Here is a 17,169-nt window from a genome sequence, read left to right on the forward strand (position 1 = left end):
ATAGTGGGGGGTGTGATGGGTGCACAGAGAGAAGAAGCTTGATGGTGTAAGGGGTCTGGAAAGCTGCCTTCCCACTGCCTTCCGACCTGAGTGGCTGGTAACTCAAGGGACAGACCTACCCAGGCTGCAGAGAGGAAAGGAAGGCAAAGTTGGCCATGTAGAGGCCGGGCTTACATTTGTTGCCCAGAACAAGGACTCCCACATCACTCTGCCAGCATGAATGGGGCTACCTTTCTCCCCTCACGCACCCACCAGGCCTGGGAAAGAGCAGTGTATGGCCTGCCAGTGGATACTCACTCAGCTTCACATTCCACTCCTGCAGGCCACTCTCTGAGCAAGCCCCAGGCCAGCATGGCCACCTCCGTTCCTTCTTCCTTCTTTCTTCTTCCTTCAAAACCCAACTCCATGGGGGAAAGACTGTCAGAAAGGGGCCTGCTTCACTCACACGTGCCTTAGCAGAGCAGAGTGGGCTTGAGGGAGAAGGAGGTCAAGGGGCTTAAGACCCTTGGCAAGGGGACATTCCTGCAGGGTGTGAGAGAACTACGATGGGGCCCGGCAACCTCAGTGGAGCTGTCTGGCTTACTCCCCTGGGCTCAGCTCGGGTCACACTGCAGCCAGAAGCCTACACCACACTCCACACCTCAGCTAGATGAGTACTTAGTGACCCTCTGCTGTCTGCCGGGTACTGTGGGACACCTGGGGCTAAACAGGAGTCCACAGAGCAGTGGGGACAGGAGGGGCAAGAGCTGCCAAAGGGGAGCACGAGGTTGTTAAGGAGACATGGGGACAGTGAGATGAGTTCAAGTGGAGGGAAGGGACAAAGGTTACTTAGCCAGATGTGGCCCGGGCGACCCAGCAAACAGCCTCCTCAAGGAGCTGCTGGCTTGTCAAGGCCAGTGAGACCCACCGTCAACAAAACAGGGAGGCAGTGCCCACCACCCAACCCTGGTGTGACGCCAAGCCAGACGGACAGAGGCTGCAGGACCCCCTCTCTGTCACACGCACACTGAAGTTCTCTCCACAGCCACTGCCACCTCCTGCATGGGAAGGTCCCCTGCCTCCTTGCTTGCCTTTCCTCCCAGCGCTAACCCTCCCCCGTGCAGGCTTCCTCTGTTCTCACTTGTCGGTGCTGGAAGGAAGGAGGGAAGCTGTACAGCCACTCCGGACGCTCCCACCTCCGGCTCCATCGCACAGCCTCACTCTAAGCCTCCTTCCTGCAGGAGAACCACTCCCCTTGAAGACCCTGGAGGACTTCAGTGTCCGCACTCTCTATGACAAGCTCGAGGACCAGAGCCTGCACGTGGCCGCCCAGCTGAGCAAGCACAGGAGCGAGGCACTGGCCTTCTATAGGGGTGCCAGCCAGCAGCTCCAGGGGCTCAAGGTCCGCCACAACTCCCCAACAGCCAAGCTACCCTCGTCCCTACCACCCCAGAGAACAGGGGCCCCACTCACCCACTTCTGGAAATTGCTTAAGACTGACACAGCCCTGGTTCTTCCAGGACTTTCTCCAACACCTCAGCACAACTGAGTGGCAAGCTCTGGACAAGGGTGGAGACCCAGAGATGGAGGCCACAGCTGCCACCAGGACAGACACTGAGCAGAGTGTGGAATCATGGGGCCACCACACTGCAAGTCTACCTAGGGAGCCCTGGCAGCATCCTCTAGGTGAGAGGCAGGCGCCCAGGGATGGGACCATGATGGCAGGTGGAAAGTCATAATATTAACTCTGACTTTGTATAGCACCTAAGTGTGCATTTCACATTTGTCATCTCACTTGATGTTCAGCACCCCTGTGCCATAACTGGACAGCATCTTCTGACCACAGAAGATGGTCCTGGGCCCAGGGAGCGGTGTGATTTGCCAGAGGAGAAGGAGACTCCTATAACACATGGCAGAGTGATGTCTGCCCAGCTTTCCTGTCGGCCACATCCGCCACTGTGTTTTAGGGCTGGCCTTGTGTAGGATATCAGGGTAACAAGGGCCCTAGGGCTTTTGAGAGTCTCCCTAGTTAATACCTTTAGTTCTATTTTTCTAAAAGGCATAAGTAACACATACTCCCCACAAAAGTTACATCAGTACAAAAAAGTAAGCAACGGGAAGCTAAAGTCCACTTGAGCCCAAATCTCAGCAGCCTCACAGGTCTGTGGGTGAGTATTCATTTGCTCTTCTGTGGACCCTGTGGAAGCCCCTTCCATGACAGCCCATACTCTGAAATACTCCTGCCACTCGCAAGAGTCTAAACTCTTGTATAGCCTTCTTCCTTTAGGACCTGGGTGTTGAGCTTCACTGCAAAGAAGCATGTGTTCAGTTCCCACCCGGACTCTGAGTCCCCAGACAGGGCTTGTGACAGGACAGGAACGGGGTGTGGAGGGACATCCATGGGCCTCACTACCTGCTCTGACTTAGAACCACACTCAGAAATCTGAGAGCCCCAAACTGAGCATCATCCTGGGTGGGTCTAGCAGATGGCAGCTCTGGGCGTGTGGTCTCTAAGCTACCCCTGAATGGCCCTGACGTCTCTATGTTTGGGCTACTAAAACACAGCTCTGGCTGCCACAGTGGGTGACCCTGGCTCCATGTTAGAAGTGGTCAGCGCTGTTGCCCCCTTTGCTCCTGGCTCCTCTCCCTCCCTGTGAGTGCCCAGTGGATGCCAGTCTAGGTAAGAAGGGGGCTACCAGGCTGCTTTCTGCAAGGCTATATCACTTGTTTACTTTTTCCATGATGGCAGCCCTAGGATAAGAGGGCCATCTGCCCTCAATGGCCCTAGGGGAGAGGAGTTGGGGAGCAGGTCAAACAGACACTAGCACCCCTCCCTGGTGTGCTTGCTGCGTGTGTGGTCTATGAGACCCTGGGGATGGAGAATGTTATTAAGAGCTTTCCTTGACCTTCTCTGAAACCATTCCCTCTTCTTAAACTTCTGGGCTGGGATATCTGGCCAACTGATCATGAGAAGGAGAAAGACAAAATCTGAAATTTGCCTGGGGCTAAGCTGTAAAAACTCCACGTCCCAAAGATCCTCTCCACAGGCACTGATAGGAGCTGAATGCAGGAGTTAGCTATTGCTCACTGGAGGCAGAGGCTTCCATTATTTCTTGATGAGGAACACTTTTTTCTAAAAAACTATGTGATGAAAGCTTAGCAAATTAAAAAGAAGAAAGCAATTAAATAACACTTTTGCAAAACTACCCTGTACCCATCAGGCTCCCTGTGGGTGGCTGTTTCAGCAAGTCAGAGTGAAGTTCTTGGAGACTGCTGGCTGTGAGCCCCAACGCAGCATGGGGCTTGGCAGTGGGTGTCCTGAGTGCCCAGGGGATGCACAAGCAAAACACAGTACTTAGAAGTGTTCAAGCAGTCAGAAGTAACAGAGTAGATATGGTGATAAAAGATAGGTATACCTTTGAACATTTCTGAATATAAAATCAACACATGGTACATCTTAAGCTTACACAGTGTTATGTTAATGCTATCTCAATAAAGCTAGAAAACCAAAAAAAAGGAAAAAAGATGTCTAAGAAGGGAAGAGATTATGTATAAAAATTTAACTACTCACACATAAAAAACCACAATGTGTCTTTCAAGGTTCAATCTGCATATAGTTAGCACATTGGAGAGATTGCCTGAAGGAAGGAGAGAGATGCAGGCAGGCTCTGGGATGAAAGGCGGAAGGAATAAAAAGGCAAGAGGCTCCCATCAAAGGCTTCAGAACTGAGAAAAATCAAGCAAGTGTGAGGTGGGGAGTCTGTGGTCAGACGAGAGGATTGTGTCTCAGGCTACTCTCTGTGTTCTCCTTCCCCAGGCCGCACCCCCAGTGTCACCACACAGCTGGAACTTGACAGAGTGATTGTGGCACTGGCATCAGCACTTTCTCACGCACACGGGCAACCAGCTGGGGCCGACAGAAAGGTGAAAGCTCCCCAGGGCACTAGAGTGCACCTGCGTATTCAGACAGCTTCAGTGTCACCCTGACCTCGTGGAGACTCATTTGGCATACACGCGTGCACACAAACACACACATACGTGCACATTCACACACACACAAAACACCGTTCACATACACAAACGTGCATGCACACATCACACATGCGCACATTCATACTTACACACTCACACACACACACACATGCGCAGACACCACACGCACATGTGCGCTTAGGCCTCACACTCTTCAGGTGGCTCTGCACTCTGCTAGAAAAGCAGAGTGTGCTGCCTGTGCTCCTAGGTTAACCCCTGTCTTCAGCTATTTATCTCCACCAAGATGTGTGTCAGAGACAATCTCCCCAGTCCCTTGTTGATCTGGCCTCTTACACAGAGCTCAAAAGGGAAGCACGATTCATGCATCCTACACTGAGAGCAGCATGTCAAATGGAAGAAAGACTCAAAGGGCCTCTGTTCAGGAGTCTCTGGCTGGCACACCCCAGTGCAATAGGGCAGAATCCATCACAGCAACATGTGTTCCCAAGGCACCTGTAGGGATGTAGAAAAGAGAGACCATGATACATATCAGGCCTTATCTGCTACTGAGCAGACACTTGGGGCCCCCAAGAGCACTAGGCAGTCAGTGGCCTGGCCACACCAAGAAACAGAATCCCAAGTTCAGATCAGTGCAGGTGTCCATATTGGTTCAGCAATGATGCCCTTGTCCATTACTGTTCTTTACTGAGCCCAGAACTGAAGGAAAGCTACAGGATTATCTGTTCTTCCAAGGCCTCTGTTCAGGTTGGTGAACAGCCTCTTCGCACCTACCAACAAAACCCTCAACTGGCAAGTAACATGTCCCTGCAGCCACAGCCTCCACCACCGGATGAGGAGAACCAAAGTACAAGGTGGGGACAGGCATCAGCACCAAAGCTTACACACAGCAGCTATATTCTTTGGGTGTGGCCCTTAGCATCTAGTACTGAGAATCTTATCTTCCATAACCAACACCTCATTTAAAGCTTAACCCACTCAAATCCAGCTGAAGGCTTCAGGATGCTCTGCCCATAGTAATTTCCCCTATTGTCCCAGCTACTTTGGTTTACCAAGAGGTCACTGATTTAACTCATCAGAACTCATGTCATTTACTGGGTTTGTTCCCACCCATGGGGATGAGGTCACATTCACTCTGGCTGACCCTAGACTTTATAACCCCACCCCACCTCCTTCCAATGCTCCTTCTTCTGATATATCATCTCTTCTGGGGTGTAGCCAGGTGGGCTTGTATTCTTCCTCCAAGTTGACCAAGAGGCTAAGATGGATTTATTTGCTTGTGTAGACTTGATTTCTCTCCATGCATTTAGATTTATGCTCTGTTCCTCCCTTCATCCCCTTTTAATTATCATAAGTGGTAGTAGTCATATTGAATGCTTTGTATATCCTGGTGCTAAGGTAAGCACTTTATCTGCTAAGTTAATCCTCGCAATAACCCTGTGAAGTAGATACTATTGCTAGCTCCATTTTACCTTTATTTTTTTAGGTTTATTTTGACAGAGAGAGAGAGAGAAAGGAGAGAGAGAGAGGTGGGGGAGGGGCAGAGAGAGAAGGAGAGAGGATCCCAAGCATGTTCCACACTGCCAGTGCAGAACCCAATACGAGGCTCAAACTCACCCACTATGAAATCAGGACCTGAGCCAAAATCAAGAGTCAGTCACTTAATCCAGGCACCCCTAGCTCCATTTTAAAGATGAGAGAACCAGGTTTCAGAAAGGCCAAGCTTTATGATAGAGCTGGGATATCAGTGCAAGGGATCTGAGTCTCAGAGCCCACCCTGCACTAACCTCCCCGTTAATTCTTCCACCAAAGCTACGACAGTCTTTCCTCCCAGAAACTTCTCTTCCATTGATTTCCTTATTTAGGTTGCCTAGAAAACTTACATAAATGAAGTCTCTTGCAGGCAAGGGGAGAGGAATCTTGACTCTCCTGCTAAAGTCATGGGGCCTGGGTTCCTAGAGGATCAGGGACTCCAGAAAGAAGGAACACACAAAGGCAAGTTAGTGTAGGGACCAAGGGCTGCCCCTGGCCCAAGATAGGCCACTCTGGCATGAAAATCATTTTGAGTTAGAAGCAATCAAAATCCAGCAGACTCAGGAAAAACTCTTTTTCTCCCCCTCTACTGCCTAAAAGAATTTAGGTAGAGGACCTGCTCCAGGAAAATAGCTGTCACCATAGATAACTACATGTAATATGTACATGTAGTACATAGTATTGTAATATGAATGAGGTCTGGTGGACAGGGAGGAACCTAGCAAGGCCTGTTTGATCAAAACCTTCTATGTCTCATTGTTTCTGTGGGCCCAGCAACCATCTGTTTACCAAACATTTATTCTCATTCTCCCCGTGAATTGCTTTCTTTCCCTTTGAAGTCCCAGACCCCTACCCCTTCTCCTTAGTTTAGGATGACACATACACCTCATTTTCCCTGTGTTTGGAATCTCATGTATGTGTGGATTCCCTGTACATGTGAAACCAAATTTGATTTTCTCCTGTTACTCTGTCTCATGTCAATTTGATTTAGTCCAGCTAGAAGGACCTTGAAGGGCAGAGGAAATTCTTCCTCCCCAACATTTATAATCCAGGACCTAGCTAGACTGGGCTCTTCCCTGAAAGTAGTGCCTATTTATTTATTTATTTATTTAAGTAGTCCTCACATCCAGGGCAGAGCCCAACATGGAGCCTGAACTCACAACCCTGAGATTAAGACCTGAGCTGAGATCAAGAGTTGGATGCTTAACTGACTGAGCCACCCAGGCTTTCCAACCAGTGTCATGACCTACAACCTGAGGATAATTTCACTCAACAGATATTTATTGCTGTCTTTGATACAGAGCTGAAGGAGTCAGGAAGAACAAGTGATTGTAATAAAAGGCTATAGAGGTTTAAAGACATCTGCAAGGATCAGGAAAGGTTTTTGTGATGGTAGTATTCTTTGAAATAGGCTTTAAAATAAGGGTAGGGTCCTAACTGGCAGAGGCATTGAGGAAGGGTGTTCCTGGAGGAGAACAGTGTTGACAAAAACATGGTGGTGAGAAAGCTCAGATATGGCTCATGAACTGCAACCAGTCCCAGAGGCCTAATGGCTCACTGAAGATAGTCCACCCCTCTCATATCAAGGGACAGAAACTGAGATTGAAAATTGGGTTTCCCAAAGGGAGTCTGAAGAGTATAGCAGTGTGCTGACCAGGATCCCAACAGGAAACAAGCACCTTCTAGATGGAAATTTTGAGAGAAATGTAATAAAGGAGGACATATAAAAGTGTGGGCAGATACATGTTACCACAAAGGCTAACACAGTTCCCTAGAGCAAGCAGAACTGGGCCAACATCTCCCTGTCCCAGGCCTGAAGGGTGAGGGCACAGAGCAGTTACTGAGCCACAGATGGAACACCAGTTAGGGAGGCTCTAACAGACTCAGCTCTCACAGGCCACAACCAGCCTGATATAGGGAAAGAAAAAAATTCCTTTCTTCTACCCATCTTAGGTTCTTGGCTAGGGCCCAGTAAATTAGACTAACAAAAGATGAGCATTAACATGCACATGGCACATACACATGAAAGCACTCAGTGAAGAGTAAAGGAAGGAAGGGTGTTGAGAACTTGGGCTTACACAGCATCTTAATAAAATAACAGTAAATTTTTAGAGAGGCTACAAGACAAAATAAATGGTCTTTGAGTTTCTTGGGTGTCAAATTGTCAGAAGGTAAATATATGGAAGAACCAGTGGTGGATAAGGGCTAGTTTTAGCAAGGTTTTTGTGTAAATTCCTGTGGTGCCAATTCCAGGCTGATAAACATCTAGAGTTACCTTGGTGATTAACTCCTGCCCTTCCTAGAGAAGGAGGGAGGAGGGCATCTTTAAAATGTATGTCCTGCTTTTAGTAAAATAGGGCAAGGGCAGAGATTTTTCCTTATATCTGTTTCTTCTCAATTGCCTTCAGCTCAAAATAATCAATATGCCAAGTTGGCATATTTCTGGGTGACATATTCTGTACCTGTCACTGAGAAGTCACTCACCTGCTGAGGCAGGGACAGCTATGTGGGTGCAGCTTCAGGGAATCTATGCATCTGTCAGTTTCTCTGTCACATGAATAATCTCATTCTTCTCTAATCCCAGACTCCTCAGGGAGGAGTTAAGAGTGGCCAATGTCTTCTTTTTTCTGGTTGGGAAGATGTACTATTGGGCAGCAGAGGCCTAAAGGGGTGTCTCTCATTCCCTTTTCCCAGCTCTCAGCAGGACCTGGGACCTGGACAGCTTCCCCAGTGTGCTGCCAAAGGAGGAGGCACCGAGAGCCCAGGCTCTAGGTTGTGGATCATCGGGGCTGGACACAGGCATGGAGCCTTTCCTGAGATGCAGGTAGGATCCTGGCTCTGTGACCAAGGTCCTCTTCACCTCGGGGAGTGCTATGGGCCACCATCTCCTCCAACCTCTCATTGTCACCTCCAAGGATTCTGAGCTGTCCAATTGTCCCATCTTTCAACCCTGCTTGTTACCTACACACTGTATATGATTCTGGGGCCCAGAAATCAAATACAGGGGTGGAGAAAATATGAGTAGAAGCGATACTTTGTGGAAAAAGAAATTAGGATTAAAGAATACTGGCCAAGAAAATCACTCACTAAGTGTTCACTGATTGTCCATGTAGGGGAGGAAACCATTTTTCTCTGTCTTTCAAGACTCTTCTAGCTGGACTAAAAATTAAATTGACATGAGACAGATTAACAGGAAAAAATCAAATTTGATTTTGTATGTATGGGGAATCCACACAGACCTCAGATTCTAAAGTCAGTCAGATAAAATGAGGTATGTCCTGAACTAAGAAGAAGGTAAGAAATTCAATTCACAGGAAGATGAAAAAGAGTAAATGTTCAGTCAATAAATGTTTACTGGGTCATCCAGAAACAATAGGACATAGAGAGGACTTTGATTAAACTGGCCTTGCGCCATTCCTCCTTGTCTACCACACCTGGCTCATATTACAATGTAGTTTTCTATGGTGACATCACTCTTCCTGGAGCAGGTCCTCTATCTAAATTATTTTAGGTGGTTGTGGAAGAAGGTCAAGTCCTTTGAGCCTTGACTATTTTAAACTTGGCATAATCTGCATGCCAACATGGCCTGTCTTGACAGGGGAGGGGTGCTGTCCCAGGCCCCTGCATCTATAATATTCACAAGGGCAAGAGGTAGGATCCTGTGAAGGTTTAAAAGAATCTTCAAAACAATGGTAAAAAATCCCAAATGAAAGTAATAATAGTTATGATCACATAATAATATAAAACAGAAGTCTAGGTAAAAATTTACCATCAACAGATATTTTGCTCTATGAGGAAAAAATGTGTAAATGACCCTAAGAGAAAGGAAATACAGACATATAAAATTATATGAAAAATGTTCAAAGAATCAGAGAAATAGTAGTTAAACTAGATGCCCTTTTCTATCTACCTAAAACATTTAACTAAAGTATTAATTATTTGTGAGAATGAAGGAGATAGTCACTCCCACATCCAGCTGGTTGAGGATAAAAAGTTAAAACCTTCCTGGAAAACAATCCATCAATTTGTGTCAAAAGTCTCTAAAATATTCATTCCATTTGACTCAATATCTCCAATCCTAAGAATCTCTCTAAGGGGAAAAATTTTTAGATACAGGCAAATATGAGGAAACAAGGACATTGAAATTTTTTATATCAGGGTTATAGAGCTCTGGTAGAGCTCTGTCGTAAAATATTAATGTCTTTATAAAAAATAAGGTTATAGAGAATTTTCAATGTTATTAAGGTAAAAGATGAAGATAGAGAATTGCACATGTAACATGATTTCATATGTGGGTATATATGTTGTTAAAAAGACACATGGGAAACAGAGAGCCATAAAAGCAGGAGTAAAACTATCTTGGGGGAAGAGAGAGAGAGAGAGAGAGAGAAACTGAAATGTGAAGGCCTGAAATGTAAGAATGATTACTGAGTATCAGTCAGCTCTTGCTGCAGGACCAACAACACAAATTCCCAGCAGTGGATGTCTGGGGGCTCAGCTGGTCTGGTCTGGGCCCACCCCTCAGTTCTGGGTCTTGACAAGGTGTCTGCATTTCACCTGAGTTCCAGCTCCAGACTGGGCTTGCTTGAGACTCTGGGAGCAACTGTGCATCCAAAGTCTCTCCTCCTCCTCCTCCCAGAGCCAGCAGGCTAGTCTGGACATGTCCTTCTTAAGGTGTTGGCAGAATCACAAAAGGCTTCTTGAGTCCCAGGCTCAAAACTAGCATCAGGTGACTTCTGCCTATCTTAATGGCCAAAGGAAGTCAGAGGGTGGAGCTCAGCTTCAACCTGTGAGAAAAAAGCCCACCCACTGTGGGAGGGCACTGCAGAAGAGCATGGCAATGGGCCCAGGCCCAAAGGGTGCAAAGAAGCAGAGCCTTTGATGCAGTCCACCTCAGTGGCTTATCACGATATTAATGTACTTGTTTATATATTTAAATTCGTTTAATGTTTGTTTATTTCTGAGAGAGAGAGAGACAGAACACAAGGTGGGGAGGGGCACAGAGAGAGGGGGAGACACAGAATCCAAAGCAGGCTTCTGGCTTCAAGCTGTCAGCACAGAGCCCTACACAGGGCATGAACCCATGAACCATGAGATCATGACCTGAGCCGAAGTTGGACTCTGAACAGAATGAGCCACCCAGGTGCCCCTGTTTATATATTTAAATGTTATATTTACTAATATTCTACACTGAACCAGGGATACCTTTTACAATGAGAAAAACAGAAGTTGGGAGATTTTTTTGTTCTGGCATATTTTTGTCTTTTATTTCCTTTTTTACTATTTAAATTCAAGTTAGTTAACATATAGTGCATTCATATTAGTTTTAGGAGAACTCAATGATTCATCACTTACATATAACACCCAGTGCTTGTCCCAAAAAATGCCCTCCTTAATGCCCATCGCTCATTTAGCCCAACCCCCTACAAAACTCCCTTCCAGCAACCCTTGGTTTGTTCTCTGTATTTAAGAGTCTCTTTTGGTTTGCTTCCCTCTCTGCTTTTATCTTATTTTTCCTTCCCCTCCCCTATGTTCATCTGTTGTGTTTTGTAATTCCACATTTGAGTGAAATCATATATTTGTCTTTCTCTGACGGACTTATTTCACTTGGCATAATATACTCCAGTTCCATCCACATTGTTGTAAATGGCAAGATTTCATTCTTTTTGATTGCTGAGTGATATTCCATTGTATAGATATAGATATAGATGATATAGATAGATAGATAGATAGATATAGATATAGATAGATATGCTACATCTTCTTTATCCATTCATCAGTAAATGGACATTCAAGATCTTTCCATAATTTGGCCATTGTTGATAGTGCTACTATAAACACTGGGGTACATGTGCCCCTTCGAATCTGTATTTTTGCATCCTTTGGGCAAATACCTACTAGTGCAATTGCTGGGTTATAGGGTAGGTCTATTTTTAACTTTTTGAGGAAACTCCATACTGTTTTCCAGAGTGGCTTCACCAGTTTTTATTCCTACCAATGGTGCAAAAGTATTCCCCTTTTCCACATCCTTGCCAACATCGGTTGTTTCCTGAATTGTTAATTTTAGCCATTCTGGCAGGTGTGAGGTGGTATCTCAGTGTGGTTTTGATTTGTATTTCCCTGATGATGAGTTATGTTGAGCATCTTTTCATGTGTCTGTTTGCCATCTGGATGTCCTCTTTGGAAAAGTGTCTATTCGTGTCTTCTGCCCATTTCTTCGCTGAATTATTTGTTTTTGGGGTGTTGAGTTTAATAAATTCTTATAGATTTTGGATACTAACCCTTTATCCAATATGTCATTTGCAAATATATCTTTCATTTCTTTTTAATCAAAAGATACTAGGGCTGATCTGGTAGTAATGGGAATGGAAGTGGGAAAGAAGCCTATGAAACATAGTGTTTTGTACATAGAGTATTCTCAGAAACTCCAGTTTCTGCTCAGTCACTTAAAACAAGTGACACCAGTATAGAGGCATAGCAAATCCTATAGATTTCACTGGAACTCTTTCCTCATACAACCCAGGGTGGGGACAGACTGGGAAATTCTTTCTACTGAAGGACATTTTTTTCCTTTCCTTATTCATAAAGTGAAATAGCAGATATTGTGACAGTCCATGACACAATGGAACTATATGACATGGGAAACCATTGGTATCCAAAATGGATAGTAATGATTTTACCCTTGATCCTCATGCACTAAGCCATGATTAATTTTCTCTCTGCCAAATACACAAGGAGTCACATCAGTGCCCAAGAGGGGCAGACAGAAAGCGTGTTATTTGTTGCGGTCTTCCTGTGAGCCAGGCCTGTGCTGGTCACTTTCACACGCCAATGTGAACCTCACAGCAGCCTTCTGAGACAGACCTACTGATTCTTCAGCTGTGGAAACTGAACCTCAGTGAGGAAGGTAACTTTGCTCAAGAGAGTTTCAAATCCCATTCTGTCCACATCAGAAACTTGTGCTTTTTCTTCTGTATCATCCTGCCTGACCTGATTCAGAAACATAAATGAGGCAAGGGAAGGAGATCCCCATCTTTTTCAACCAGCATTTACAGGAGACAGGCTGAGTGTGAGGGAGCTGGGGATCCACAGACATGACAAACCCAAACCTCTGCTCAAGGAACTGACAGTTCAGGAAGGCATTTTGGTGTCCAATAAGATGGCAAAATGAACACACAATACAGACACTTGCAAAGATGTATAGGCAAAAAGCACCATCCATTAATGGATTTTGCTAGGCAACATTTGAAATTTCTACCTCTGTATTTCTTCATTTCTCCTTTATGTTTGCTATTTTCCTCTCATTTACGTATCCCAATCTGACTTCCAGGTGATTTCCTCACAAGTTTCTACAAACTCACTACAACTGGGTCTACATGTAAGCTATCAACCACATTGTCATTCTCTTCATATGTTTTCATTTCTAGATTTACTTTTCTCTAAAATGTTCCTGTGCTTGCTTTATGGATTCTATTCTTTATTTTGTCTTCCTTCACATGCTTATATGACAGTCATGCTCAGATCTCACTGTTATGTCCAGTTTCTTGGGGGTATTTTTATCAGGTCAGCTGTTTCTTGTGCCATTGGATTACCTACCTTTTCACCGACAAGTCATCTTCAGGGGAATTTTCCTCTGTGCAGGCCTCCCTGTGGGGCAACTGTGATTATCTCCACTTACATACTATGGGGTTTGTTTCTTCCAGTTCTCTTGGGAGGTTAGCTTCCTAATCTCTCTCTCTCTCACTCTCGCTCTCACTCTCGCTCTCTTTCTCTCTCATCTGGCATCCTAATAGTGTGCTTAGCCTTATGGTTCCAATTTCTTCACATCAAACCTGTTCCAACCTCAACCTTGAGCAACAAGCCTGCTCAGCTATGGGCCATGTGCTCAGGTAAGATGCAGGTTTTTACTTTAAATTCAGAGAATAGAGAGCCACTTCCTGAGTCCAGACTTTACTCAGGCAACAGGGGACCAGTTCCCACCATAAATTGCCTCATGACCTCAACACCTCCCCAAAGTAGTAAACACCTTAGTATTTAAGGAAAAATACCCACATGCTACATGCAGGAAGGTAAAAGGGGAAGATAACAGGTTGACCAAGTCAGAGCTCTTTCTGTTTTTATTATTTTGTTTTTTTAAGTTTATTCATTTATTGATTTGGGGGATGGGGAGGGAGAGCATGAGCAGGGGAGGGGCAGAGACAGAGGGAGAGAGAGAATCCCAAGAAGGCTCTGTGCTGTCAGCACAGAGCCCAATGTGGGCCTTGATCCCACGAATCATGAGATTATGACAGAGCTGAAATCAAGAGTCTGATGCTTACTGACTGAACCACCCAGGCACCCTAAAGTCAATTCTCCTTTTGAAGACATTTTCCACAATTCATTCTTTCAACAATTTTCTTTAACATCTCATTGGCCAAAATGTGGTCATATGGTAATCTCAATCTACAGGAGAGGCTGAAATAAACTGTTTTTCAGCAGGGCTGACACTTCCAACAAATTGAATCCTATTAATAAGAAAGTCTCTGCCATCATAGCTGAGACTAGCACACAGGGCCCATTGTGTACTACTGTCTCTAGCTCCCACATTACCTCCATTTCTCCAGCATCATCTCCTTCCACTTTTCCAAACAAATTCCATGCTACCACCAAACTTAACTTTTACTACTTCCCGTAGCAACCTTCCCACAGCAACCCACAGGTAATACTCATCACTCATAATTCTTTTTTTTAGGTCCACCATTCTTGATAGACTGTAAACCCCATGGAAGTTCACTAACGGAATTATAGGACTAATCATTGGCTTGACACATACTGAATGATCAATAAAGTTTTCTTTACTTATGAGTGGATGGTCAGATGGACGGACTGACTGATGGATGAATGTTCCCTGTTCTCTCTCTGTTTTCATACATGCTATTCCCTTTGCCTAGCATGCCCTTCTTCCATTGTCTACCCAGCTAATTCCTGTTAATTGATAACATTTAGCTGAAATGTGCCCTCTTTAGCAAAGTTCTCCCTGGTCATACCTACCTGGATTAGGCATCCCGCTTTTTGCTCCTGTGCCCCCTGCCCCCACCATAGCCTTTATTATACTGGATTGTACACCTGAGTTTACTTGCCTTTACCTTTGAGCTCTTTGAGAGCAGACCTGACTTCAACTCTGTATGTCTGGTGCTAATCCCGTTGCCTGTCATGGAACAGGAGCTCAATTGATTTGCAATGAAATTAGAATAAAAGTGAAAGTAATGAAGACCATGTGTCTCTTGTTTCTAGAGGAAGATATGGCAGGTGGAAAACACTTTGGATGAGCTGAATGAGGAGTTCTTCCAGCTCACTGCTCAAGCCCTAAAACTTCAGAAGGAAAAGGACAAACCAGGTCAACTTCCCCCAAGTGAAGGCAATACATTTGTGGTAAGCCCGGCAGACTACCACCTCAGCTCCTGAGATGTCCACAGATAGCTGGGTCTCACGTGTGGGGCCCACAGTCACAGGACCCCATAGAAAGGGTTGGGACCAGAAAGTCCACCAACCAAAGTTTGGTTTTGCCTGTTTGGTTTGGCACATACTTCTAGAGACAGGGAGGACCTCTCAATCAGCTTGGGCTTGCAGGTCTCTAAGTAAATTGATGGCTCGGAAAGACTGAGGAAGAGTATGAAAAGGGAGCAAAAAAATAGCTGTTTAGATGTAGCTAACTAGCAGTACATGGTTCTGGAACAAGGACTTTTCCATGATATTCATCTGTCATCTAGATTGTTCCCCCATCCTACTTTGAGTCTCTGGAGGTATCAACATAGGAAAGGTTGGAGGGGACAAAGACAAGAGACAAAAGGGAATAATTGAGTTGTATCTGCACTGAGCTCAATACAACTCTATTCACCAAAGCAGACAGCCAGTTTGTGGGCCTTAGTTTGCTACTTGGAGATTTTTAATACTGTATTAAAATATCATTTCATTTGACCTGAGTATTTTGGCATACTCTTAACTTTTGCACCAAGCCAATGCCTCCTTCATCTCACCCTAATCCCTGCCTTGCTGAATTGTTAAACACGGGCAATGCCCTGGGTGGTGGAGAAGCAGGCAGAGATACCTCCTCTCACCAGGTTTCCTAGAGTGGGCATCTGTGCCAGAATACCTGTGTCTCTGGGGAACCCCCTCTTCACAACCAGAAAGGTCTCTGGGAGTGAGGGCCCAGGAGGGCCTTCTCTGAGATTTTCCAAAAAAAAAAAAGTCACACTAACCTGTGGGGTCTCTAAGCAGCCACCCTCTACTTCAGATAGGAAGCTGTGACATCAGTTCCACTGTGGAAGGACCATGCATAGGGACCTATCACTGACTGCATTGAGGGGCTCAAATGATTTGGTGAGGATAAAGTAACATGGTAACTTCAAGCTTGAAAAGACATTATATAAATATCTCCAGTATTAAGGAAGGAAAAAACAGGATGAGCTGAGGGGCTATAAAATGCAGCAATATTTAATTATTCAATAATTATTCCAAATTATTAACCATGATGATTGTGTAATGATATAATTAGTTGTTGTGCCTTAATGTAGCAACATAAACTCAGGGAACACTATGTCTTTGTTAGTCAATTGTGAAGTCAGTCCCTGGAGGTAAGTTGTTGGCATCTTCCCAAGTATTTGGATGGGTGCTAATGCCTAGAGACTGTCAGAGGGATGAGAGTCATGCCAAGATCATGTGGTGGATACAGGAAAGAGTGAACTTAGAACTCTCAGGGGCCACATTTCCTTTTCCTGTTTGTGTCCTTTTCAGGAGGTTCCCAGCATCTTCCCTCATGTGTGGCAAGAAGACAGACCCTACCCACCAGAGGTAGGTGACCCAGATGGAGGGAATCTGGGGACCTGGGCCCTGAATAGAGAGGAGGCCCCGATGCTGCGAGTGAGAAGAGCCCACCTGGCTCAGAGGATTGAAGACCTGGAGTGGGAGCTGTCCCTGCTGCTCCAGGTGGCAGATGGCAGTGTGTACACAGGAGGGAGCAGGCCCAGCCTGGGGAGATGCTGAGTCACACAGGACGCTGCCGTGGCCATCTGTAGGAGTGCCTTCTCCACGGAGAACACAACTGGGTTAATCCATTCACTCCTGGTAGGAAGGAGTGGGTGTCTCAGGGACCAACGGGGCCTGGAACATGTGCTCAGTTTTATGACATGCTTCTTTTGGGCAACACCCAAATTTCTTTCAGAGCCTGGACCTTGGCTTGTGCTGATTTCTGTCTGCTATCCTTCGGAGTGAGGGAAAATAAAGTCATACAAGTCAAGAAAATTGACATGTGTTCCCATCACTGAGTCTGTCCTCACTCTCTTTTCAGGGCACTGGCCACTGGGTGCTGTGGTCCAGGCTGAATGCCCCCAACAGCTTCACTGGGGCACCTGGCTTCAAGGGTGAGAAGCACTTGGGGTGGGAACCATGAGACCCTACGTGCAGCCACAGCACAGCCCTTCCACGCTGATCCTCCGTCACTGCCAACTCCTCATGGGGATCCCCAGTGGGCCACATTCCCTGCCTGGTTCTGGTGACCTCCCGGAGCACGTAGAGACAGGCAAGGATGTGCTGGCCATCCCCAGCCTCCTGTGTCACATGGAGGGCCTCAGGTCCAGAGAGAACTGTGCTTCCCCAGGACAGCCTATGCTTTCTGCCCTCTGTGCCTTT

At 45.8% G+C, this 17,169-nt stretch overlaps 1 protein-coding gene across 1 annotated transcript in view; it reads left to right on the forward strand.

Moving 5' to 3' along the window:
* The window catches only part of LOC123584362 (zonadhesin-like), a 65,676-nt gene extending 48,890 nt beyond the window's left edge, over nt 1-16,786 (forward strand). Inside the window, exons 45-51 of the mRNA XM_045452230.1 lie at nt 1,221-1,381; nt 1,500-1,665; nt 3,797-3,903; nt 4,705-4,823; nt 8,197-8,326; nt 14,776-14,913; nt 16,276-16,786. Coding sequence (XP_045308186.1) covers nt 1,221-1,381; nt 1,500-1,665; nt 3,797-3,903; nt 4,705-4,823; nt 8,197-8,326; nt 14,776-14,913; nt 16,276-16,524 — 1,070 coding nt within the window. The 3' untranslated portion in view covers nt 16,525-16,786. The remainder of the gene's footprint in view (nt 1-1,220; nt 1,382-1,499; nt 1,666-3,796; nt 3,904-4,704; nt 4,824-8,196; nt 8,327-14,775; nt 14,914-16,275) is intronic.
* Nucleotides 16,787-17,169: the final 383 nt, after the last annotated feature.

The sequence above is a fragment of the Leopardus geoffroyi genome, chromosome A1 (genome assembly GCF_018350155.1).
Source record: "Leopardus geoffroyi isolate Oge1 chromosome A1, O.geoffroyi_Oge1_pat1.0, whole genome shotgun sequence".
NCBI classification, from domain to species: domain Eukaryota; kingdom Metazoa; phylum Chordata; class Mammalia; order Carnivora; family Felidae; genus Leopardus; species Leopardus geoffroyi.